The 24414-nt window shown below is 52.2% G+C and overlaps 9 protein-coding genes across 9 annotated transcripts; 7 read left to right on the top strand and 2 right to left on the bottom strand.

Annotated features, from left to right (window-relative positions):
- Nucleotides 1–520: 520 nt before the first annotated feature.
- Nucleotides 521–2176, top strand: CCOS01_12386 (amidohydrolase; the record flags this gene model as incomplete). Its single annotated transcript, XM_060460535.1, has 1 exon — nucleotides 521–2176. The coding sequence occupies one exon, from the start codon at nucleotides 521–523 to the stop codon at nucleotides 2174–2176; it is 1656 nt and encodes a 551-aa protein (XP_060308583.1).
- Nucleotides 2177–3193: 1017 nt separating this feature from the next.
- Nucleotides 3194–4071, top strand: CCOS01_12385 (cutinase; the record flags this gene model as incomplete). The annotated part of the gene is made up of 4 exons (XM_060460534.1): nucleotides 3194–3541; nucleotides 3594–3687; nucleotides 3752–3831; nucleotides 3892–4071. 4 exons carry the CDS (start codon nucleotides 3194–3196, stop codon nucleotides 4069–4071), a joined length of 702 nt encoding a protein of 233 aa, XP_060308582.1.
- A 741-nt stretch (nucleotides 4072–4812) lies between these two features.
- On the bottom strand, nucleotides 4813–6760 carry CCOS01_12384 (major facilitator superfamily transporter; the record flags this gene model as incomplete). Its single annotated transcript, XM_060460533.1, has 6 exons — nucleotides 4813–5047; nucleotides 5107–5327; nucleotides 5386–5647; nucleotides 5706–5933; nucleotides 6011–6442; nucleotides 6507–6760. The coding sequence occupies 6 exons, from the start codon at nucleotides 6758–6760 to the stop codon at nucleotides 4813–4815; spliced, it is 1632 nt and encodes a 543-aa protein (XP_060308581.1).
- Nucleotides 6761–7989: 1229 nt separating this feature from the next.
- CCOS01_12383 (oxidoreductase) lies at nucleotides 7990–9294 on the top strand (the record flags this gene model as incomplete). The annotated part of the gene is made up of 1 exon (XM_060460532.1): nucleotides 7990–9294. The coding sequence occupies one exon, from the start codon at nucleotides 7990–7992 to the stop codon at nucleotides 9292–9294; it is 1305 nt and encodes a 434-aa protein (XP_060308580.1).
- A 227-nt stretch (nucleotides 9295–9521) lies between these two features.
- CCOS01_12382 (uncharacterized protein) lies at nucleotides 9522–11065 on the bottom strand (the record flags this gene model as incomplete). The annotated part of the gene is made up of 5 exons (XM_060460531.1): nucleotides 9522–9835; nucleotides 9897–10354; nucleotides 10465–10588; nucleotides 10657–10783; nucleotides 10838–11065. The coding sequence occupies 5 exons, from the start codon at nucleotides 11063–11065 to the stop codon at nucleotides 9522–9524; spliced, it is 1251 nt and encodes a 416-aa protein (XP_060308579.1).
- Nucleotides 11066–12593: 1528 nt separating this feature from the next.
- On the top strand, nucleotides 12594–14089 carry CCOS01_12381 (uncharacterized protein; the record flags this gene model as incomplete). Its single annotated transcript, XM_060460530.1, has 6 exons — nucleotides 12594–12773; nucleotides 12860–13235; nucleotides 13300–13417; nucleotides 13480–13544; nucleotides 13593–13623; nucleotides 13684–14089. 6 exons carry the CDS (start codon nucleotides 12594–12596, stop codon nucleotides 14087–14089), a joined length of 1176 nt encoding a protein of 391 aa, XP_060308578.1.
- A 767-nt stretch (nucleotides 14090–14856) lies between these two features.
- On the top strand, nucleotides 14857–16710 carry CCOS01_12380 (uncharacterized protein; the record flags this gene model as incomplete). Its single annotated transcript, XM_060460529.1, has 1 exon — nucleotides 14857–16710. One exon carries the CDS (start codon nucleotides 14857–14859, stop codon nucleotides 16708–16710), a length of 1854 nt encoding a protein of 617 aa, XP_060308577.1.
- A 468-nt stretch (nucleotides 16711–17178) lies between these two features.
- Nucleotides 17179–20601, top strand: CCOS01_12379 (uncharacterized protein; the record flags this gene model as incomplete). Its single annotated transcript, XM_060460528.1, has 5 exons — nucleotides 17179–17363; nucleotides 17541–17723; nucleotides 17896–18874; nucleotides 18946–19209; nucleotides 19285–20601. The coding sequence occupies 5 exons, from the start codon at nucleotides 17179–17181 to the stop codon at nucleotides 20599–20601; spliced, it is 2928 nt and encodes a 975-aa protein (XP_060308576.1).
- A 1409-nt stretch (nucleotides 20602–22010) lies between these two features.
- On the top strand, nucleotides 22011–23485 carry CCOS01_12378 (uncharacterized protein; the record flags this gene model as incomplete). Its single annotated transcript, XM_060460527.1, has 2 exons — nucleotides 22011–22289; nucleotides 22355–23485. The coding sequence occupies 2 exons, from the start codon at nucleotides 22011–22013 to the stop codon at nucleotides 23483–23485; spliced, it is 1410 nt and encodes a 469-aa protein (XP_060308575.1).
- Nucleotides 23486–24414: the final 929 nt, after the last annotated feature.

Here is a 24414-nt window from a genome sequence, read left to right as displayed (position 1 = left end):
TTTTCCAAGATATCCAGGGCTCAAGTGGGAATAGCCTCAATTCTTATATGGACCATGAGGAAGGTTGCCGCGACTGGCTCTGGATCGGCTCACTGTACAGTCTAATTTTGCTACCGGTGGTTCTTTCCCTTCTCGAGTCCTTCCTATTTCGCGGTGCTGGATGAAGAAGGCATCAACACATTCACCACGGTGAAGCGAATCCCTCACCGTCCCTTGACCGAGTACACCGAGATAAGATAAGTGACCAGGGGCGGTGTGGAAAAGAACTCATATCAGATCTTATCAGATCCTTCCCAGCGCAACCCCACCATGCGAACCCCGCGGTCCGCAATCCGCAGCGACGCAGGCCGAGGCGGGCTGCCCCTCACCAGCAAAGCCGACCATATCCCTCCCTCACACCACCCGAGTCAATAACGACACATTGCAACGACACACATAGGCGCAAACGGATTTCCTCTTTAGCAAAGCATTTTGAGCATACGGAATTGGGCGCAAACGCAAGGATAGAAACATCACAATCATGGCGCAAACTGCAAATCAAGTAGCAGGCGGAGGGGAGCTCTTCGTCAACGGGCGCATCTTTCTGCACAACGCCGAAGCCGGCCTTGAGACACAGCCCGCCTTTGCCGAGAGCATGTTCGTCGCCAACGGCATTATTGAGAACATTGGCACAACAGAGGACCTTAAGGCAAAACACACATCGGGAGAGGTCACCACGCATGACTTGGAAGGCAGAACAGTCCTGCCGGGCTTCATCGACGGCCACGTGCATCTCCTCCTCCTCGGCCAGTCGCTGCGCAAAGTGAGCCTCGAAAATTGCACGTCACTGGAAGAGATACGCGCCGCCATCAAGGCATACGCCGTCGCCAACCCGGACGTCCCGCGCATCATGTGCAAGCTGTGGATGCACTCCATGACTCCCGACGGCGTCGACAAGACCATGCTTGACGACATTGACCCCCGACCAATCTTCATCGACACAAAGGACCTCCACTCGACCTGGTGCAACACAGCCGCCATCAAGGAGCTCGGCATCGAAAACATGCCGGACCCGTCAGGAGGCAAGATCCACCGCGACGCCGAGGGCAAAGCGACGGGTCTCCTCAGCGAGGCCGCCGTGCTCACCATCGTGTGGCCTCATCTCGCCCAGGTGGCCCCCAAGAGAGATCGGATGGACGCCATGCAGGATGCCGTGCAGACCTACAACGCATCAGGCTACACAGGGCTGATTGAGATGGCCATGGACGAGCCGGCATGGGACGCAGCGTGCTCGCTCCGCGCCGAGGAGCCCAACTTGCCCATGCGCATCCACGCCTACTGGCTCATCAAACCATCCGAATCCGAGGAGGAGCGCTTCAAGCAGGTCGATCGGGCCATTGAACTCCACAACGAGCTGAACAAGGCCACCTCCCCTGACCTGCGCATCGTAGGCATCAAGATCATCACCGACGGCATCATCGACGCCTGTACCGCACACCTGTCAGAGCCCTATGCCGAGGTGGGTTCCCCCCCGCCCTTCTGGAGCGCCGAGTGGCTCGGCCCCGTGGTCGCGAGGGCAGACGCCGCCGGATTGCAAATCGCCCTGCACGCGATAGGCGACGCAGCCATCAAGAACGCAGTCAACGCCCTCGCCAACCACGCCACGCCTGGCCGCCGCCACCGCCTCGAGCACATCGAGATGGCATCTTCCGAGGACGCGAAACGCCTGGGCGATCTGGGCCTCACGGCTTCCATCCAGCCCGTCCACGCCGACCCGGCCATCCTCCGCGCCTGGCCGCGCCTCATTGGCGCCCACCGCTGCGAGCGCGCCTTTGCCTACCGCGAGTTCGCAGACCACGGCGCGCTGCTCGCACTCGGCAGCGACAGCCCCACGGCCCCCTGGGCGCCGCTGCAAAACGCCTACGTCGCGACGACGCGGCGGTCCGCCAGGGAGCCGGGATACGATGTGGTCGTCAACGAGCACTTCAAGTTGGGTGTGTGCGAGGCCATCACGGCGGGCGCATTCGGAACTGCAAAGAGCGTGTTTGCGGAGGATCGGACGGGTTCTTTGCAGATTGGCAAGCGCGCGGACTTTGTGGTGGCGGAGATGGATTGGACGCCGCAAGGTCTGCTCAAGGGCGAGATCAAGGCCACCTGGTTTGACGGGCGGAGGGTGTGGCCGTCTCCCGATGCGTAGGGTGTTATCCGGGAGATGGGGACTTGCTCTCCTCCTGCCGTTCATGTTGAGAATCAGACTTTCTGTTGTGCCGCGGTCGCTGCTACTGACTGCTGCATTTCAGTACATACGCCCCATATATGCAGCCGAGAGGCAAAAAACATGAAGCCCAGCCAATTGGTGGTGTTCGTGTACAATAGTTTGTCGGCTCCCACATGACATGTTCAGATATTTGTAAACAAAGGTTCGTGTGTACTTCTGTCGTGTGTGTGTGCGTTTGCGTGTGTCTGTATGCGAAAGAGAGAACGCAAGTCAGTTTGATTTGTGTGAGTAAGGTAGTAGTCGTGTGTGTGTGTGTGTGTGTGTGTATGAGTGTGTCAGTATTCCAGCCGGCGCAGTATTCTGGGAATAGTTTCATCCCATCTCGTGCGTGTTTCCGGCTCTGCGGCAAGATGGCACTGGCCGCTCTCCTGCCCTCCCCCAATGCCCAAATCCCCCCATCCCCCAGTCTCTTCTCACACGATGCCCCGATCGGGGAAAGGTTGCAAATCCACACCAACTCGGGATAAAGTCGCGCTGAAGTTCTCCAGGGGTTCTTCGTGAGTGGCTCGGACGTGGGTGAGCACGTCAAGGGTGTTCTCGGGAAGAGAAGGGCGCCTGCCAACAGGCAAATCACCCAACCCCAGACAGGGATCATCCTGTTTTCTTCTGCATGTCTGTGATATCAGAGATTCCAAAAGAGGCTCTGGCAGCGGATGTCAAAACCCCCATTTCAGCACATGGAGGGTGTGGTGGTGGCCCACTCCTCTCGAGATGCCGAGGGACGTGTCGTTCTCTCTCGTCCCAGACTCTGGATGGAGGTCAGTACAAGAAGACGGTCATGACCCCATGAACTTGGACGGATCGGGCCAGCCAACCTTTTTACTCCATTCAGATTTCGTTCTCGACTTTGGTTCTTCCAATAAAATACGCGGACATCTTTCACATTCTGTTGTGGTCCACCTACTCCGGAAAGAACAACATCTCGCAGTCGAAAAGATGCAGCCTCAAAGTAGTCTGTCGGCGCTTGCCGCCCTCGCCCCCATGGTTCTGGCCTTGCCTCAACAGCAGCCTCCCCCGCCAGGCCCTCCAGCTGCTTGTGCACCGGTCAACATCATCGTCGCCCGTGGCAGTCTCGAGGCGCAGGGTGCCGGTTTGTTAGGCAATATCGCCATGAACGCGTCGATGCAGATTCCCGGCTCCGTCATTACGCCATTGGTGTACCCGGCACAACTCGACCCGTATCCGCCTTCCGTGTCGGCTGGTGTGATGAACATGACGACTCTTCTCAATCAACAAGCGCAGCAGTGCCCCCAGTCGAAGCTCGTTCTGATGGGATACTCTCAGGTATGTCTTTCTCGTGAAGTGAAGGCTCGGCGTCGCGTCTGACATGTCGCAGGGCGCACAAGTGTCGCTGGACACTCTTTGCGGTACCACGGATGGCCCGAACTTCAACACGACTGTTGCCCAGGCACCCATGGTCGGAAGCAAGAGTAGGTTTAGAGACCTTTGATGCCGTGTGATGGTCATGGCCAGTTTGCTGACATGGCTCAATAGTCGCTGCCGTCGTCTTGTTCGGTGACCCAACCTTCATCGCCGGCCAGCCCTTCGCCAAGGGAACCTCAAAGAAGAACGGCGTATGTCCTTTGGACCTCGATCTTATCTCTGCTCTCGCGTGACTAACCATTGCCTCACAGATCTTCCCTCGTATGGATCTCGGCCCATGCCAGACCCTGACGAGCAAGTTCGCATCATTCTGTGATGACACGGATCTCTTCTGCGCCTCGGGCCAGAACTTGACCGTCCATCTCGGCTACTTCTCCAAGCAGGACTACGTAGCCCAGGCATCTTCATTCATCGTGCAGCAGACCAAGTAAAGGTCTGAAGCAATGAAATGGCGATAATAGCATCCAGAACTCGAGGAGCTGGCGACTCGGGCAACTAGAATGACTCTTGATGGAGACGAGGAGGTAATGCTTTCACGATTCTTGACGATAAACTTCTTTTTTCCTTCTTTCTGCTGCAGTAGCATTCTCAGTCCGGTCTTGATGATCGACGCATGGCGTTTCGTGGTGGAGGCAAAAAGTCACACTAGCCGTAGCGTTTTCCTTTCTCCTGATATCAGCAGAGGCCTTTGAGCCAAAACAACTTGAATAAACGAAAAGATTAATTCTCAAGGAACTGGAACATTTGTCGTCCGTGCTCGTTTCGTCACCGAGAGAAGTGGGCCGGCCGTGGAAAAGCAGAGTGGGGCTGTCACACCTGCCTACTAGCCGAATGCGGAAGCGGGCTGGTGGTGAGAAGCATCCGTGCACCGGCAAGCTACGATTGACCAAAGTCTCACCTTAGGTACACACCGAAAAATGGTCTTACCTAAGGTATCTTACCTGACCAATTGGAAGGTGCCGGCCTGCCGATAAGATAACCGGCCATAAGCGATAAGAAACCATAAACAGCCACAGCCACCTCGCCGTGGCTTGCACCCAAGCCCTCGACTTATTCCTTTCATAAGATTAAGACACACTCAACTGGACAGATATCATGATGGTAGGTGTTTTGCCTCTCAAAATCGATATACAGACAAGTGCTCCGTCACACGACGGTATGTCTTCCAATTTCTAGTACACAAAGATGAAATCCTCGTTCTTTAGATCCGTCATGTCCTGCAGGCCGTGGTCTTCCTCAATAGCACGGTGTTGAGGTTGGGGGTCCTCTTCGATCTCGACTGCCTTGCCCTCCTGCTTATCCTTGTTGCGCATCATCGACTCGTCGACGATTAGTGTGCTCTTGCCGAGTGCTTCACGACGCTTGGCGTGCTGAACGTTGAGGTACTTGAGGTAAAGAGGAATAAGGCTGAACAACCAGTCAGTCAACATTATGCGAGAGGAGAAAGGAGGGATGTGGCCACTTACGCTCCCATGATTGCAACGAGGACGAACATGATAAGGTTGGAAATCAGACCGGGACGGTACACCGGGGCGTCATCAACGGAATACAACAGCGGTCCAATGATGTTGCCTGTGCACATCCCGATGAAGACAACAGCAGATGTAGTCTTCTTCTTGGTGTCACCGGCGGTATTTTGTGCCTGCCATGTGAAGATGAGAGGCGTGATGGCAGCCAATGCAGAGACCTAAGTGTCTCAAGTCAGTACGTTGTGCAGCTAGCAGTATCATCAACTGGACCCTTACCAAGTAGTATCCGAACAGCAAGACACCCTTGTGCTCACGCGGTACGGTAAGCATCAGGACGGTACCGATGGCAGGGATGATTGCCACGCCTGCAATGACGATGCCCTTCTTTTGGATCCGAGTGGCAATCCAGCCGCTTCCCATGATGGCGATGATCTGGATGGCTCCAAACGGAATGTTGAACAGGATGGTAGTGAAACTGCTGTATCCAAATGACTGAACGATCAAGTTACCAAAGGTCGAGATTCCACCACTGGCGATGCTGTACAAGATTGTTAATATTACAGCAGTGTCAGTCGAAGGTGGTCCGAGGAACGTACGAAATAGCGATGATGAGAATAAACCAGCACCATGTCTTCAAGTCAAGGAATGTCTCCCAGACGTGGTCCCAGCGCCAGACTCCAGACTGAATACCCATCTGGTTCGCACGTAGTCTCTCAACGGCGATGACCTTTTCTCTCTCGGTCAGGTACTTGGCAGACATTGGCGAGTCGGGCATGAAGATGAGAACAACGGCGGAGTAGGTGACGGTGAGCAAGCCGCAGAACCTATGTCACGCACAGCATTAGCAACGCATTTCCAGCGTCAATATTGTCCGCCTCAACACCGTTGGTCCATGACTTACAGAAAGATGATCTGGTACTTGTAGAGCTTATCGCTATTAATGTGGCCCAGACCATAGGTGAAGAGACTTCCGACGATGAACGTTACACCGTTCATGGCGTTCCACGAACTAGTGACAAGTGTCTGCTCGCTTCTTCTCCACCAGGTAGTCGTAACAGCCAAGCAGGACGGCGCGATCATTGCTTCGAAGGACCCGAGCATGAATCTTAAGCCGAGGAGTGATTTGAAGTCGGTGCAGGAAGACATGATGGCCAGTGAAGAGCCCCAAAGGAAGATGGCAGCAGCGATGACTTTTCCGTTGGGGAGTTTGACGAGGATCCAAGCAGCGACGGGTTGCATGACGAGTTGAGCGATGTACAAGATAGAACCGAGCCAGGAGTACTGCTTGCCGACGAGGTGTGCGTCTTCCTTGATGCCGAAGATGGAAACATAACTGTCGGAATCGATCCATCAGCGATCCAGTTATGTCTGCCGTCCTGGATGCGGGTTTCACTCACCTAAGGGAACTCTTGTCCATCTGCTGAAAGAAATACGCTCCGAGAATCAAGGGAAGAATGCGAAAGTTGATCCGCTTCAGAACGGCTTGCTCTTCCTCGTATGTAAAAGTCGTGTCACCGCCTCCGTGCTCTGCGAGGAACTTTGCCGCCTTTTCTTGGACCGTGTTCGCCGGTGCTGATGGTTCGGGGATGGGCTCGATCGCGTCGACGGCAGGACCGCCGGCCCGCTCCTCGGCCGGAGTTTGAGAAGCCATGATGGATCGTTGATAGCGCACAAAGATGACCCTGATAGGTGTCGTTGAAGTTCAAGAACGACGTGCTAGTACCGTGCGAGTGGTACAGATGTCGAGCACACCTTTCGAAAATGACACTGCAGCACCCTGATGGAAAGAAGGAGAGTAGCGGAAACCCAGCGATGTGGTTCGGGCTCGTTCATCTTATCCGTCATATACCCTCATGCAACATGGCCCCTTGTCCGCCCCCAATAACCGGTTTCCTCTCAGCCGGAGGCGAACGGCAAAGCCGAGCGTGGAGGCTCAACATCGATCTACCTTGGCAACACCTGACTCCCGTGTTGCGTGTGCCCATCGCATGGTCTCTGTTGGTCTTCTTTGCTAATACCCGGAGATTAAGTCTGCCCTCCAAGTCGGATGGCACGTTGCCAAGATTGCTTGCCGGGTGCTTGACAGAACCCAAGAGATCCCTCGGAAACACCCCCAGTCCAATTTTGAATAATGCTTCTCATTGGAGGGAAAACTCCAGGCTATTTGCGAAGCCGAGACATCAGGGGTCTCTGTCGAATCAAGTCCCAGCTCAACGCCTGAGGGCCGTCGTTGACCTTACGAGTCGTGCGCAACCATGCCAGGTATATCCAGGCTTAGTGCCAAAGAGTCTGGGGTAACGATCTACCATTTACGAGCGGGTGGCTGGAATAGCCAAGTTGAGAGAACACAACAAGGGGGTTCCTCTGGGCTGACGTTGCACTTGTTCCCACTTCTTCCCCAAACTCTCTCCGCACGCTACTCCTTTCAGATGTCTAGTCCTCGGTTTACCCCAGTATCCCCGACATTTCCGACATTTGAAGCGGAGAGCCCCCGCGTTCCGCTACATCTTCTCTCCGCAAGAGCGTCGAGTGACTGGTCCATGAGTCGGGCATTCAAACCCCCGCGCCCAGAAACGGGTTGCCATTTTGGCTAAATTCGGGCATTTGGGGTATCTGATCCCGAGTAGGATCCCTGACGGGGGCCGTCGATTGCATGAGATCTCGCGGATTTTGAGTGCCATCTGCCGAAGTCATGACGATTGACGACTCCGATAACGCGGGCGTGTGTCTCTCAATAAACTCGCCGTGCCCATTACAATTCATCGTTTAACAAAGGACGCCGCAGTGTACTCGAATCTGACGCTTCCTTGCACTGGACGTTCTCATACCCGACCACTTTCAAGCCATCGACACGACCTAAGCACACAATCGACCTCTACAATGGGCGAGTCAACGCAAAAGAAGCGTTATGCCATCGTAGGCACCGGCGGCCGATCGGGCTTCTTCTACACAGCCATTGCAAAGGACTACAGCAGCACTTCAGTCATCGTCGGTCTCTGCGACACGAACCAGACGCGCATGAACTATGCCAACTCAAGATTGAAAGAACTCGGCCACGGCGAGGTCCCGACCTACATCGCAGCCAACTTTGACCAGATGATCAAAGACACCAAGCCGGACGAGGTCATTGTCACAACCATGGACCGCACACACAACATCTACATCGTCAGAGCAATGGAGCTAGGCTGCAATGTCGTCACCGAGAAGCCAATGACCATCGACGCGCCGCGGTGCAGGGAGATCTTCTCGGCAGTCGAACGAACAGGCCAAAAGGTGCGCGTAACGTTCAACTACCGCTACGCGCCACACAACACAAAGATATTTGAGATTATCAAGTCAGGCGCCATTGGCAAGGTGACGAGCGTGCACTTTGAGTGGATGCTCAACGAGAACCATGGCGCCGACTATTTCCGCCGCTGGCATCGCGACAAGCGCAACTCGGGCGGCCTCCTTGTGCACAAGTCGACGCACCACTTTGACTTGGTCAATTTTTGGCTTCAGACGCGGCCGCAGACGGTGTATGCCCAGGGTGACCTCAAGTTCTACGGACGAGAAAACGCAGAGGCGAGGGGCGTGACGAAGTTTTATACCAGGGCCCACGGGAGCGAAGCAGCCAAAGACGATCCCTTTGCACTGCAACTGGATCAGAACCCGCAGCTCAAGGCCATGTACCTCGACGCAGAGCACGAGGATAGTTACTACAGAGACCAGAGCGTGTTTGGCGATGGTATAAGCATCGAGGACACGATGAACCTGCTTATCCGATACCGCAACGGCGCGGTAATGACATACTCCCTCACAGCATACGCGCCGTGGGAGGGCTTCCGCGTCAACTTCAATGGTACGGGTGGTCGTCTCGAGGTCGAGGTTGTGGAGAAGAGCTACGTGAACTCTGGAGGTAGCCAAGCTTTGGAGGGCGCGATTGAGAAACGGACGATGCTGCTTCGGCCGCTCTTCGGACCGCCTCAGGAGATCGATCTCGGTGAGGCCAAGGGTGCTCATGGCGGTGGAGATCTCGTTCTGCTTGCGGACCTGTTTGGTGAGCCAGTGTCTGACGAGTACATGCGGGCGGCTAGTCACATTGATGGTGCCGCATCAATCTTGACTGGTATTGCTGCCAATCGGTCACTGGCAACTGGACAAGCTGTCAATGTCGACGACATCCTGGTGGTGCCCGAGAAATGAGTAACACACGCATGAAGGCCAATGATTCAATTTTATGATAATCATGCAACGCAGTAGGATAGAATGAACCACGAATAGATACACATATGAGCAGTGACACTCCCTTGAGTCTTCATCACAATGTCATCTACAGGGACCCGATAAGTGAGCGACCTAACTATCGGTGTGAGACAGCCAACGTGGAGCATCAATTGATACGACAACGCTCTTGACGCTCTTTAATCATGCTACGATAACTCGCATTCTATCAAACTTTCGACGCCATTGCCGCCACCATAGATACCTAAGATTCTCAAACCAGCCTTCTCTAGGAGACTCTGCCACTCCACCCGAGTACGCTCCTTGCTACTGACTAGCGTCAACATCATGATATCCTGGCCAGTGTTCTGCCAGTCGGCACCGGTGTCGGGGATGCAGTTCTCATTAACCAACAACCTGCTGTATCCAGGCTTCATCGCAGCTGTAGTCCGCGCAAGAATCTCTTCACACTTTTTGTCCGGCCAGTCATGAAGGACCGAATGCATGTAATAGGCTCGGGCACCTGAGTGCGGAGCGCATTAGTCTTGGATATCTTGTACAACAGATGAAATGTGCGTTCTCACCTTTGATCGGCTGCTCAGTGAAGAAGTCATGTCCCATCCTCTCGATCTTTTCGTCCAGTTTCTCAATCTGATTGATAACGGTTGGAAGATCCTGGACCACAAGCCTACCAGGGGCCTCGGGATGCTTTCTGCGGAACTCATCAATGTCATGGCCAAAACTTCCTCCGACGTCAACAAGGAGCACGTTATCTTGAGAGTCGTCAAAGCCGTCGAGCAACCGGTGTTTCACGGGGTAAATGCCTTCATCCATCCAGCTCGGTCGGCCTTGCCGGTATGCGCCCATGTGCTGTGCGAATTGCATCTCGTAAGGATGGCTTGCTGCGAGCCAGCTGAAGCAGTCGAGTTTGGTGTTGTATCCGTATTGTAGGGGTCCGTTGAAGACATCGTTGGGCTCGCGGTAGTTGGTCTTCTTAGCGAACTCGTGGAATTTGGCTAGGGACTCCATACAGGCTCCGGCGCTGACGATGACAAGGGTCAGCTTACATTTTAGATTCATAGAAAGGCACGCGCAAAAGAATATAGCTTGTTTTTGAGTGGGTTGGATAATCGGGAGGTATAGATCACTTACACACACGGGTAGCCAGCGCCCATGCTGGTGATTGTGAGCGCATCTGAGAAGTTTGTTGACTTATATTCGTCTGGTCCAGTCTCAGTGATGTAAAGCATCGCGCCGAGATGTCGCATTATTCGTCCTGCATTACGAGAAAAGGAGTCAGTATAGACTCGGTGAGGGAGTAACGTCCTGCGGGAGATGACACACCCAATAGGGCAGGATCGTGTCCTAATTTCAGAGCTAGATCAGACACGTTTTGAGACTTTTTGCTCTGTGATAACAGAGCAAAGAGACCCGAGTCAACTGCGTATGTAAGGGCTGTGAAAGCGGCTGGCTGGTTGGCGATATTTAGCGAGTGCGTTGAAGTTCAAGAAGAAGGCCATCTTACTTGCGCCCAGCAGTGCTTGATCATGGTCTCCCGCGGTGTCTCCAATGCATGTACCAACAAACGAGCGCTCTGCAGCATGCTCAGGCGTGCAGTGTTATCACCCTCAGCAACTGCGCTGGTAAGATTGGCAATATTCTTCACGTGTTGATTCACGCTTGGAAGGTCGCACGCGGCCAAGGCAACAGATATGTCAACCTCGCGAGGTATCTCGCTTGGGATAGAGCCCATGATGAACAAATATGCAGGTCAATGAGTTCAGATGTCAAAATGATGGTGTAATAGAGAGGTGAATTTAGGTATCACTCGAGGGGTGGAAAGAATCGAGAAATCGAAGGAGAGTGGAGGGCTAAAGGGACAAATTATAAGGTTTGCCGGACACACTTGTTAGCCACGCAGATATATCGAGTACAAATTATCCTGCACAGCAAACTGAAGAGGCACCTTCTACTTGTGACAAATCCGCACGAGGGAACGACATGGGTCTGGAACCATATGGAAGTACAGGGCGGAACACATGAGTTGATGGAAGTCCCACACAACACGGAGGGGGCGAAGAGTCAATTCAACATGGGTTCGCGACATGGTGTGTATGTGAATGTCAGGAATTTTCCTCATATTATCAACGTTTCATGGATAAAGTATACATAGTAGGTACTTTCAGCAGATGTCTGAGATAGGCACAGTGAGTTTGCAGACCGCACGTCCATAATTGGTTGATACTCCGTCCTCAGCACCAGGAACTGAGGACCCATAGGCGTACGTATGTTTGTTGGACGGTCGTGCTCTTAACCCTGTTCCAACGCCGACAGAGATCCAATCCCTAAAATTTACGCAATGTACGTTTGTTGTCGAACTAAACTAATTTGTGGAAGCGTTCGAGCCAATAAGACTGCCCGGGAGGAGCGGGCAAAGATTCAACGAGGATTCTTTCCACTTGGAATTTTGGTCAGCGCATGGAAATATGAAATCACTCAAAATACTGCGTGAGTTACCTATGAGGACCCCAGTCGGAGACACCAGGCAGTAGATGTTGTTGTTTGCTGTTGGTTCTGGAGTCTTTCAACACGATCGCCTGATTGGCAACGGAATCAATGCCGGGTGGAGAGGAGCGAGGGACCCCTGGACCATTCGGCGGGGCTGCTATAGACTCTGCACCACGTCCGGGCCGATGTTGCGCAACTAACAGCTCACAATACCTCGTGGGTTAATGTCCAACCAACACGATGTCTTTCTTCCGAGCAGACTCTCCTGGTTGAAAGAGGCAACCAATATCGAAAACGGCAGCACCCACACGAGATTGATGGCAAACTGGCTATGATTACTTTGGTCTCGACCTTGAAAATGGGCGAAAGCCTCGGGTCTACTTGATCTAACCCTTGAAACGTTGTTGGAATCATTGGTACGTTGTCAAGCGACCTTCTTCTTTTCAATTTTGTTTTCAATTTTGGATCAAGGATGTACGGGCCGGCTCAGGTGAGAGTGCTTGCGTCTGCATGAGGCGATAGACGTCGCCACCGGATCCCCCTTAATCACCATTTTCCAACCGCGGCACCTCACTCTGCGAGCCTGATCCAACTGCTTCTTGGCGCATATCACCGCAAGAAACCTTTAGCGGAGACGCTGGAGCATTGTCTTTTGTGTCTCGCGTCCGGGCCAAAATTTTACTTCCGACGGAGTGAGTCTGAATCCTACCTTTGAGAGTACTGGGACGTTTTGAGTTTATCTTTTGGCCGCAAACCGAGCTCAGTTCTGCAAGATGACAAGTCCGGATTCGACTACAACGTCTTACTCAACAGACAACAAAGGACCTGGAATCATTGTTGCGATATGTATCATTGTCGGTATCAGCACTCTTTTCGTCGCCATGCGGCTGTTTGTCCGCATCAAGATTCTTGGACAAACCCATTTGGATGATCACCTTACTGTTCTTTCTCTGGTTCGTTCAATGAATCCATTCCAAGAAGCAATGCCTGAATCATAAAGATGGCCAAATGTTTCGCTGACACATCGCAACTTGGCTAGCTCCTCAGCTACACGACGATAGCTCTAGAAATTTGGGCCATTCGATGCGGTAACGGTCGGCATGCGGATACCCTTTCTCAAGAACAGCAATCCGCGGCAATCCTATCCACAATATCAGGATTTCCTCCAAACGTCCTCGCATACACTATACCGAAGTTTGCCGTCGTGGCACTCCTCGTGAGGATATTGAATCCAGGAAGGATGCATCAAGTACTGCTCTGGGGCATGGCGACCGGGTGTCTGGTGCTGGTGTCCCTCTGCATCATCATTCTCTTTGCTCAGTGCACCCCTACTCACGCTCAATGGGACTTGAAAGTGACTGAAAAGAGCTGTTGGAGTCCATGGGTTCTTGTGAACGTCGCGATATTGACAGGAGGTTAGTGTTCGGTCCAGTTTACGGTGCGTTCGACGTGGCTTTCGCTGACTACAACCCGATTAAGCATACTCCGCGGCGCTTGACTTATACCTTGCAGTTTATCCAGCGACGGTTTTGATGAGGCTTCAGATGAATATCAAGAAGAAAGTGATCCTGAGTACTGCTCTTGGGATTGGATCGATGTATGGAGCCAAAGTTCAATGCGTCTTTTTTTCCATTATGACATGTCTGACGGAACCCTCAGCTCTTGCTTCATCTCCATTTACAAAAGTACAAGACTACCATCTCTCGCCAGCAAAGACTTCACGTGTAAGAGACACTTCACAAGCATTTTTGTGCTAACTAACAGCCCACTAGATGACAGTGCGGAGCTTGTTGTGTGGACCATGTCAGTAACGAAAAGATTTGGATTGTTTAATTAGATATGTCCAGCTAACAATCTTGGTAGTGTAGAGGGCAATACTCTTATCATCGCTACCTGTATCCCAATTCTCGGGCCTCTCGTAGAGTTGGCTCTTGGGCGACGCGTCCTAAGTTCAACAGATCGAAAATATCAAAAGCAAAGTGACCCAATGGGATTGCGGTCGGGTGGAATTGAGATGAACGGGTCTCAATCATTTCCAAGGAACGGAAATGTCGTCGGCAAAACATCAACAACTATAGGTTCGCGAATTGACATGGAAGACACGAGTAGTCAAGATAGTATTGTCGGGGCGGAGACTGGACCGAGCTCTAGAGTTGTAGGGATCACGAGGAGACAGGACATCACGGTCTCTTATGAGAGCGAACGCGCCGGTCGTGATCAGAGACATATTCAAGACAACATGAGGTCAGGAAATTGGGACTCGTCCTAGGACGAGCTACTGGACGGTACTGCCATGACAGATTGATAAGCTCAAGATTGGTAGGCTTTTATCTTTCCAGTTTGGCGACCAGACGGGAGGGTATGAGGACAAGAGACGCAATAGTAGAAAACCGCTTTGTTTGAGGCAGTAGCTGGGTCAATCTCATAGACTGGAAGGTTTATCAGTTGACACATCACCACAGTATCGTATGAGAGAGACCAGACAGCTGGTGATCAGGAGCGCCCAGATAGGTGTCAGAGGTGAGTACCTTACTATACTTGATTCGACCAATTCCAACCCGCCTAGAACATCTGTGAGCTTTCAGTCCCTTTCTTCATTATAACATGGCAGTGAACTTTTCAAAGCCAGGAAGGTTTCGGCAGGGTGTAGTCAGATTCCTGCCCTTGCATCGGAATCGGACTGTGGGGTGGGGGTGGGTAATGGAGGTGGAGGTGGACGTGTTGCTGCAACGTGAATCTACCGCGTCTACGCTACTGATTTCCTCATTCAGAATACCGAGCCAGGATCCATTCTAAAAACTGTACTCCTTACGGAGGGAGTAGAGCTGCAGATGATGGACGGTTGAAGAAGCTCGCAAGCTAGCGGAAAGGTCCTGGCTATCATTCCCGACTTCCTTGACTTATACTGTCACACCACTATGCCTCCGGTATGAGATGTTTAAGTATCCCACCTATCCATGACGAACCCCTTCTTCCTCTCAGAGAGCGACTGATACTTATCAATCCTCTTCAAGTTACTGCCGGAATTCTGCTACAATGGATGCCGCAACCCCCTCAACTGCGTTCCAGCCAGATCTAAAGATACTGCCTTGGAGCCGTAGAGGGTCGTTTCTAAGCCTCAGCCGCACCACTCGACTTGCGCCTCCTCTGAATCTCGTGCCACAGACCGACCTCTACCTTGTATCTCAATGCGTCGCTTTGTCAGTACCCATGTTTGCTCTCCGGCCTCTGCCCGGGGGTCTTGGCCTAAATGAACCTCCCGGCTTCCACGACTCGCCGTCGCCGACCACCATCCAAGCCACAATATCGTCTATCCAATGGAGCTATGAGAGTAAGATCGTCTGTGAGGCAACATTTCAGGACCTGCGCTCCATTCGACTCAGAGGAAATGTACCTCTAGCCTTTGATAGCGACGCTCGATCAGACCCTAGTGTCTATATGGGGATGTACGTCTTCGAGCGTCTACCATACGATGGGCTCAAAGCTGGCGTTGAGGTCACGTACAAGACCTTCCCTGGCTACCGCTTTCTTCCCACCAAGGGAAACTTGACAACTGTCAATGGCCAGACCAACGCCTTCCGAGTCAACCGCCGTATCCAGATTCAGGGCACGGATGACGATCCGCAGTGGGAGCTCATCATTCACGAGCTCGATGTGCGTGAAAATCTGCCGCAAATGACGTGGAAAGAAAATTCGTGCAAATTGGCACTCGAGGAAGCCAAAAATACCACATTTGAGAGGATGGGAGAAAAGATGGCCAAGGAATTCGATGACTTCGTTGTCGCCATGTGCCCTTGTGCAGAGGGCAAGCCAACAGAGGCCGAAGTACTTGCTAGCTATGTGACCTGGACCTCCATGGTCCGCGCAGAGCACAAGTTTACAAAAGAAGCTGTCTTGATGTCCAAGCTCTGGATGAATAAAGTCTGGAGCTGGGATCACTGCTTCAATGCGCTGGCCATAGCTGCTCTCGATCAGCAGCTGGGCCTTGACCAGCTCACCGTCGTCTTCGTCCACCAAGCGCCGGACGGTCGTCTCCCCGACTCAGTTGACTGGCAGAACGTCGAGTGGGGGTTTACAAAGCCTCCTATCCAGGGCTGGGCTCTTTCCAGGCTCCTTGCCCAATTTCCGGGCATGAGTGACGACAAAGTGCAGCCACTCTACGATGCCACCGCCAGACTGACGGACTTCTGGATGGACACACGTAGAGGTGACACCTCGCGTCTTCCGTTCTGGGCTCATGGTAACGACTCTGGTTGGGACAACTCCATAGCTTTCGACAGCACGCCAATGATCGTCGGGCCGGACCTGGCGGCTTACCTTCTTCTCCAGGCCAGCTGCCTAGAACAGGTCGCCAAACGCTTACGACACGAGAATGATTCCGAGAAGTGGGCAAATATGAGAAGTTTCTTGGTCAATGCTCTCATCGAAGAATTATGGGATGGCGAGTCTTTCCTCCTCAAGAATGCTATAACAGGCGAGACCTTCAAAACCACCTCCCTTCTACAGTTTATGCCTCTCGCTGCCGCGCGACATCTACCAGATGAAGTCGTTGACAAGATGGTCACAAGCATTGTGTCCAAGCACCTGAGCGAATGGGGTCCCGCGACCGAGAAGCTCGCCTCGCCGGACTACGAGAGCGACGGATACTGGCGAGGCCCCATCTGGGCTCCCTCGACTCATCTGGTCGAAACTGGCCTGCGTGATGCTGGACGAATTGATCTGGCCGATGAGATCAGCACGCGCTTTTTGCGGTTGTGCGAGAAGTCAGGATTTGCAGAGAACTTTGATGCTATCACGGGGGAGGGGTTGCGGGACCTGTCATACACGTGGACCTCGGCGGTTTACTTGGTCATGCGACGAGAGGCCATTGAGAGGGGAGACGCCAAATAGTTTCAGGAAATAAGGGAGACGTTTGGAAAAATTGGGGTGTAAGTATCGTTGAAGCCCCGGCTGGTAGCTAGGTCATGATGTAAATGCCCTTCATCCGTAGGGACTTATTGGTTGGGATAGTAGACCAACGTTAACATTCTGTGTAGGGGCTGCGACTGTAGCCACTTGACAGGCGAAACGAGAAGAAGGAAGTATTAATCAAGTCGCGGATTTCGAACATTGAAATTGATTCTTTAGCTCAGATAATTCGCGGGGTTGATGACAAAGTGGCCGCGTGCGGATTGGTGCGGCAATCGGCTCATGCAACCGAGCACATAAACATGAGGGAATGTTGGATTCCGTAGCCGCCCAAAGCTTCCCTAGACACAACCAAGCGGACAGGCACCTGTCTGAAGTTCACCTTTCATAGTCATACTCATCCACGTTGTATATCAAAGATCTGACGAGCAATCTGTCTTCTAAAGCGTCATGTCATCCTTGCCCATGGCCTCCCAATCAGCCGAGACACCTGCTGCGACAGAACCATCATTGCACGTGTGCAGCATATGTGATAGGAGCTTCATGCGAAGGGATCATCTGAAGCGTCACAAGCAGACTCACATCACCGAAAAGCCCATCGAATGCAACTACTGTGGGAGAAAGTTCGCGCGCAGGTAACGTTGTCTCGTTCTTTTCAGACAGCTATCCATCTTCCCGGACCCTATCACCTGAAATCGTTTTGTCCATTTCCACGCCAGGTGCAGTTGACGACTGAGAAGCGTCCGACCTATATTCTTATGTCCCTTGTACAAGTTGGTCGTATCCCTAACAATTCTTTCATAGAGACGCAGCGCGACGCCACGAGCAGCTTCACGTCGGCCCAAAGCAGCCGGGCTTGAGAGGCTCCACGGCCTCATCTCGCCTCCTCAAAACATGCTCATTCTGCGCCATCTCACATATCAGGTGCTCCGGCGATTTTCCATGCAGTCGCTGCGAGGAAAAGAGTCTCCAGTGTCAATACAACCCCCCTCAACGTAGATATACTAGCTACGAGGATGAGACAACATTATCAATGGGGACTCTTAGCCATAGTCATCAAGGATATCACCCTCGACTAGATGATGGATTGCCGGCGTTTCAACGCGGCGAGCGATATCACTCTCAAAGAACTGGTTGCTCGGGCAGTTCCCAATCTTATCCAACCAGGTCAAGGCAATCCCCTGATCAAGGTACTTGGAATGAAAAGCAGAGCACAGGCTCGAACCTGGACAGAGACGCGAGTTCTTACATCCAGGACATTGGAGGAAGTCACGAGACCGAGAATGATGCTGGAATAGAGATGGATATAAGCCTCCAGGACTGCGACATGGCGCCATGGGAGGAGCCGGCTGTCAACATAGGCCACGCTCATGTTCATCAGCCAGTCGTGCCCCAAGATGTCGCTACGACCAATGATTCCATTGCACGATCTCGGATTACGGTTACCTCACAAACAGACATTCGATCCATTGCGGGAAATAGTACCTCCAGCCCGAGAGGTTCGAACTTGGTCTCAGATCTGGATGAATCCTCCCTGAATCATCAAGATCAGATGTCAGCGTTCATCACATACATGCGCGATGGATCAACAGCCACAGATACTTCGTCTCTTGATAGAAGCTATGATACGACCAGCCACAGACAGCTCTACGTAAATGGCCGTGGTTTTCGCCAGTCGCAGGCCGACCGTGGCTTTCAAGAAAGACATGCTACTGTTCTGCGACGGGGAGTACCCGACCACGACTCTCATCCTGGTGCTTCTTGGTTGGCGGTGCTTCTGGAGGAAATCAAACAAACAAAAAGTCAGCAACAAAAGTCTCGCTTCACTATTCCAGAGTCCGTATACCAGGAAATACAAACGAAGCTGCTATCAGGTGCCGGAAGGCCTTTGCTGCCCGAAAGGTTTAATGCAGATTTGGATGTTCTTCTTGGCCGAGATACGTTTGAACACCTTATTGAGCAGTACTTTGAACATTTCCATCACTTGCACCCATTCGTCGACAGGTCCCTTCTCAGCATTCCTGTCTGGGGTTGGAGTCTGTGCATTGGGGTTGCAGCTATTGGATCCCGTTATCTGAGTCTCCCCAATTTGACCGACTTTGGCGAGCAACTCTGTAGCGCTTTACACGACCTGCTGCTACGTGAGGTAGGTCTTCTACAGTTCCATTAGTAGTTTGCTGAATCCACGTCATAGCTGACATGAAATCGGTTTCATAGTTAGATTTTGGTCGTGTACAAGACTGTCTTCCTTACATACAGGCTCGAACACTCGCTGCCGTGGGTATGTGCCAAAGCCGTACCAACCCGCTGGTCAAATGTGGCTATAGCGCCATCTCTCTCGTATACAATTCCTGTCTTCAACTACAGCTCCTTGAAGAGGATGACAAAATTGGGCTCTATGTCGAAGGCCAGAGCGTGGAGCAAGTGTGGCTGGCATGGCGCTTTCGTGAAACAAGACGACGAACTGGACTTTTCATATGGGTAAGAATAGCGAGAATACCTGCTATTACCACCCTTTGTCTGGCCGGAAATGACTGACATATATGATGTTTGGAGCTTCTCGATGCTTGGCTTGCATTAGCTGCGAACCGTCCTCCAAGTATACCGTCTAGCAAACTGGCGCTCAAAATGCCCAGCGCCGAAGGTTTGTGGGAAGCAGACTCCGCTCAAAGCTGGTCTAAAGCATTCGCTTCTCCTACCATCACGAAGAGTGGAGTGGACGTAATTCTGTCGGAGGAGTCTCTCCGACTAAGTGTGCGAAGTTCATTCGGCAAGCTCTGGAGCAGTCAGAGCTCTCCTCAACCTGAGAATCAACTAGGAGTCATCATTATGATACATATGCTGCTTCGCCGGAAATGGGATATCGTACAGTATTTCAGTGAAGCAGTACACCTCAAGATTACCTACAGTCATAAACTAGGCGGAAGAGAGGCGCAGCAGCAACAATACCTAGGCTCTATACCTGAGTACGCTGAGTGGAGGGACTATACCTGCGACTGCCTGGACCTTCTTCATTGGGACGCTATTGGCTTCATATCACAGCAGTCCATGTTTGAGAGTCCATCAATCCTACATCTGCACCTTTCCCGCTTACTCATACTGGCACCTGTCGAGGCCCTCCTGCGGTGCGCTCAGACAACCGCAGCTAGTACGTCCATTGACAGCCTGCCTCATTCGATATACGCATCATCCGAAGATCGGACTACATGGCATACTACAATTCTCTCCTGGGTTCGAGAGGACATGTATAAAGCCCGCCTAGCTGTTATCCACGCTGGTGCTGTCCTTTGGCACGTTAGGCGATTCTCCTCCCACCCCATCGTGGAACCATTCGCAGTCTTTCTGGCAGCGTTGACCCTCTGGGCTTTCGGAAACTTTGGTCCTCGACGTGAACATACTTGCTCCAGCTTGACCTGCAGCCAACACACAGAGCGATTTCCCTCGGGCGAGACTCCTTCGACTATCGGCCTATCTCCTTGCGTAGATTCATCCGACACATCGTCACCGGCGACTGGCAACTCCAGCATAAATATGAATCATTCACAAAACCGTCGTCCTGCATCGACACGCTGCGAGGTATCCTTGACAAAGCGTCGCATGCCACGCATGTTACAGCTCGATCGCCCGCTAGACGATGAGTTTGTGCAATATTTCATCCGATATGGCGGTAATACTCAGCTCTTTCTTGAAGGTGTCGATGATCTGTGCTCTGAGGAGGGTCCCGCCGAGATTCTGCAAGAGGCATCAAGGATCTTGATTGAGCAGCCCATGTTTTGGACCATATCGGCGGGTTATGCGGCTCAGCTGGACGTAATCTCAGCCAACACTACATGTAATACTACTACCGAAGATGTAAGGGAACTTCTTTCATGAGCGAAGAGTTAATCTCACAGATCAAACTCTCATGTACTTGGCAGAAGAAAGGGATCAGCGCCAATCTTGATTGAATGTTTGAAGCAGCAAAAGTTGAATTTCTAAACACTATCAGCTCGATTGTAAATGAAGTCATAGCTGTCTCTTGTTTCTGATCCGGAAGCCATTCGTGTCTACCGGGCCCACTCATGATGAAAGTCGTTGAGGCGCCTGAACTGGGCATGCCCAGTATCTAGACAACGTCTCGCATGCTGTCCCGTATGTGCCAAACAAGTAAACCTCCAGACCCAGACGACGCCTGCAGAGGCATGACTCTGTGTAAGTCCAGAGTAGCAATATTATTCTCCACTTCAGACGTAAGAACCCTGCCAATGGCGTGGCGGCGGGAGCACAACTTTTGCCCCATTTGTCGGAATGCGTCGTGGGGTTACTGGTGCGTCAGAGAACCTCAAAAATCGTCTGTGGTTGTCGGCATATTCTTCTGCGACCATAAGCGAGCGAGGCAAGACAGGTTGATCCGACATTGCTTGGTATGTTCTGAATTTGGAGGATCCTAACTGTAGTCTGACCCGCTTAGCAATATTCTCCTCGACCACGGAGCAGACCATGGATGCAATTGCTCGTCAAGTCGCCCGTTTGGGTCAGTAGTATGACATGGGGTCCTACCTACAGTCCCCAAGCCTCACCTCTGCCTCCACCCCCACCTCCACCTCCACCTTCGGTATAGAGGGTACATCTTGAGCATGGGTACGAAACATTTCAGGTGTCTAGATTCAAGAACATGTGACCATGATCACTACCGTTTGGCTCCAAGTGTTCAGGACCAGTGAGCTAATGCAAGTCGGACTTCGGTAATTGTGGATTCAATAATGCCACAAGCCGGGGTGCTGCCCTTACATAGACCAGACGGATGAGCTTGAATCGGACCCCAGATCCGGCGGCTCGGCCCAGCACCGAGACTTCACCTTAGCATCACGCCGGGACAATCTTCTTCCGCCAGGTAGGGAGGTAGGGCGAAATTCAATCCGTTCAGACATGAGATTTTTTCCATGTGCCTATGTCGATCTGGAAACGATTTCCCCGCAATCACAACTCTTGCGCTCTCGCCATTGATTCAGATGTCGGCAAAGAGAGGCCAAGCTGGGGGCAGGATTCGATCGAGTGAAGGCAAGAACTTAGGCAAAAGAGCAGAGAGAGAGGAGCTGAACTGATGACACGATATCCTACTGCTACCTTGAAGGCAAACGCTGAAATGAAAAGATTGCAAGCAGCATTATAAAAAGCCCTTGATTTCTGGGGATCACGGCAATATCTCCCTTCGTGCATCAGCAAATAGCAGCATCTCACCAGTCAAGCTTCTTCTCAAACGATCTGAAGACACATCCTCGTTCACAGCTCGAGCTCTCATTATGATGTTGCGCGCCGTTGTATGCTTGGTTACGACTGTGACTGCCATGACTTTGACGCGTCGTGATGTCAGTCCGGACGCCATCTCTGTCGTTAACCTCGCAGTGGACCGTGGGGAGTCTCAACATGGCGCCTCGGGTGTCCTTTACGGCCTGCCCCTGGAACTGAACCAGATCCCTGATAAGTGGTTTATCGACATGGATTACGGTTATTCGCGCGGCGGCGGCTCCTCGCTGACAGCCGGAGGCCACGCGTGGATTACTTCGTTTGATGACTACAAGGTATGTAACCTGCGCTTTTGTTGTATGATCTTATTCCACTCAAGAGAGAGCGCTAACGGTGACAGGTCCGCATGAATGGCGTTATATCCAACTACCGTATCGTACGCAAGTACAATGGCACATACACGACCATGATGAGCGACCTCTGGGGTGCCGATGGCGGCCAGCGTGAAACAGACGGGCCCTACCCCGGTGATGGCGGCGACTGGACCCAGTGGGACGAGTTTCTCGCCCAAGTTGTCAAGGATCTGCGCGAGAACGACGCTCTTGAGGGCATGTCACTCGATATCTGGAACGAGCCCAACGGTGAAGTTTACTGGGACCGACCTCAGGCTCAGTACCACGAAGCCTGGGCCCATGCCTATGCCTACTTGCGCAAGGAGCTGCCCGACACTAAGCTTGGTGGTCCTGCCGTCAATACGGATCCATCTGTCTTAAACGAGTGGTGGACCAACTTTGCCTCCTTCCTTCAGGTCAACGGCACCATTCCCGACGAGTGGGAGTGGCATGTCCTGGGCAACCCGGACTTTGAGACATCTCGTAACCTCTTGTGGGAACTTCTCGACAAGTATGGTCTGCCCCACAAGCCCATCAACATCAACGAATACGCCCTTGACAGCGAGCAGACCCCTGTCTTCAGCGCTTGGTACATTGCCAGCTTCGAGCGGATCGATGCCAAGGGGGCCCGGAGCTGTTGGATTCCCGCCTTCCAGGCCTACGATATGCTGAGCGGTCTTCTGACCAAGCCCGGTGGTGGTGACGCCAACGTCTACGACCCCAAGAACCAGGATTACAGGGCAACTGGTCAGTACCTCGTCTACAAGTACTACGGCACCGGGATGCAGGGTCACCGTGTTGAGACACTGCTGTCTGCCAATAAGGACTTTGATGTCTACGCCACCGTCGAGGGCAACCATCTCAAGATGCTCTATGGTTCTCGCCGTCAGACTGGTGAGTCAGCCATCCGTGTCAACAACCTCGACATCATCGGTCTACCATCTTCTGGCGAGACCAAGATCAAAGTTTTGGCATTCCCTTTCCCTGGTGGGCTCGAAAATGGCCGCTTTACACCTGTCGACGAGCCCGTCGATGTGGGCACCTTTGATGTATCGTACAACGATAACTTCATCCAATTCCCAGTTTGGCCCAGTGATGAGTTCACTGCCTACGCCTTTGAGATTGTTGGATCTCAGTAAAGAGCCCATAAAAATTCTATGGACATTTTTGGGGGCAGCATCATGGATGTGTGGCTCATCAACAAAAGCTTTGCAAGGAATGGTTGATTCTTTTGGGCGACGACGGCCTATCACATGTCGCTGCTGAAGAAGTTGCGGAGATTCCTCATCTAATCCTCAAAGACAAAGCAATCTTCAATTCTCTCTGCCTGACACAAGCAACATCAGGTTTTACAAATGTTATTCAGAAAACAATAAACAATCAAAATTTTCTCTCAATCAAGTACAAGGCGCTGTGTAAAATGAAGAAACAAGGGGTGGTAAGCTGACTTCCTCGAAGCGGCTTCGAGTAAATGAAAATGCATGTACTTCAGGTGATCAAATAATTTTCAGCTGATATCAGTCTTGATGATGTTCACAATTACTTGAAGACCCTAGCCTGGAAAATCTTCCTCAAGGCCGGTTGAGTTGTTGATAGAACCTTGAATGTCAAAGCCAGAACCACGTGATGAACAGATACGGCAGCTTAGAGTGTCTTGAGCACGCATGTAAGTACTGTGTGCCTAGGTATGCTTTGCCGAATTCGTCCGGCCCAAAACACATGAGATCGCACTTCTCGAGTTCTATGCATCGATCACAATGTCAGCTCACAGAACCATACCAGTCATTTTGCAACGGTCTAGCAATGATTCGAATCGAGCTACAAGACCGCAAACATTTCAACCACGGCCCATCATCCTGCGATTCCCCACAACTTTCCGTCTAGTCTTTTGCAGAGTGGATATGTGGAGATCCCCGTCCGCTACCCCCGCGAAGCCGATTTGTCGATGTCTCTATGCAGCCTACCGCGCCAATCATATAACATTATTGAAGAGATGTTTGGGGCTGGAACTTTCTCCTTTCAGCTCCTTGCTGCGGGAGCATTAGGCATTTAAAACTAGCTCTGTTGG

This window comes from Colletotrichum costaricense, assembly GCF_030867565.1.
Source record: "Colletotrichum costaricense strain IMI 309622 chromosome Unknown Scaffold_15.1, whole genome shotgun sequence".
NCBI lineage: Eukaryota > Fungi > Ascomycota > Sordariomycetes > Glomerellales > Glomerellaceae > Colletotrichum > Colletotrichum costaricense.
This window is presented reverse-complemented; position numbering and strand designations above follow the sequence as displayed.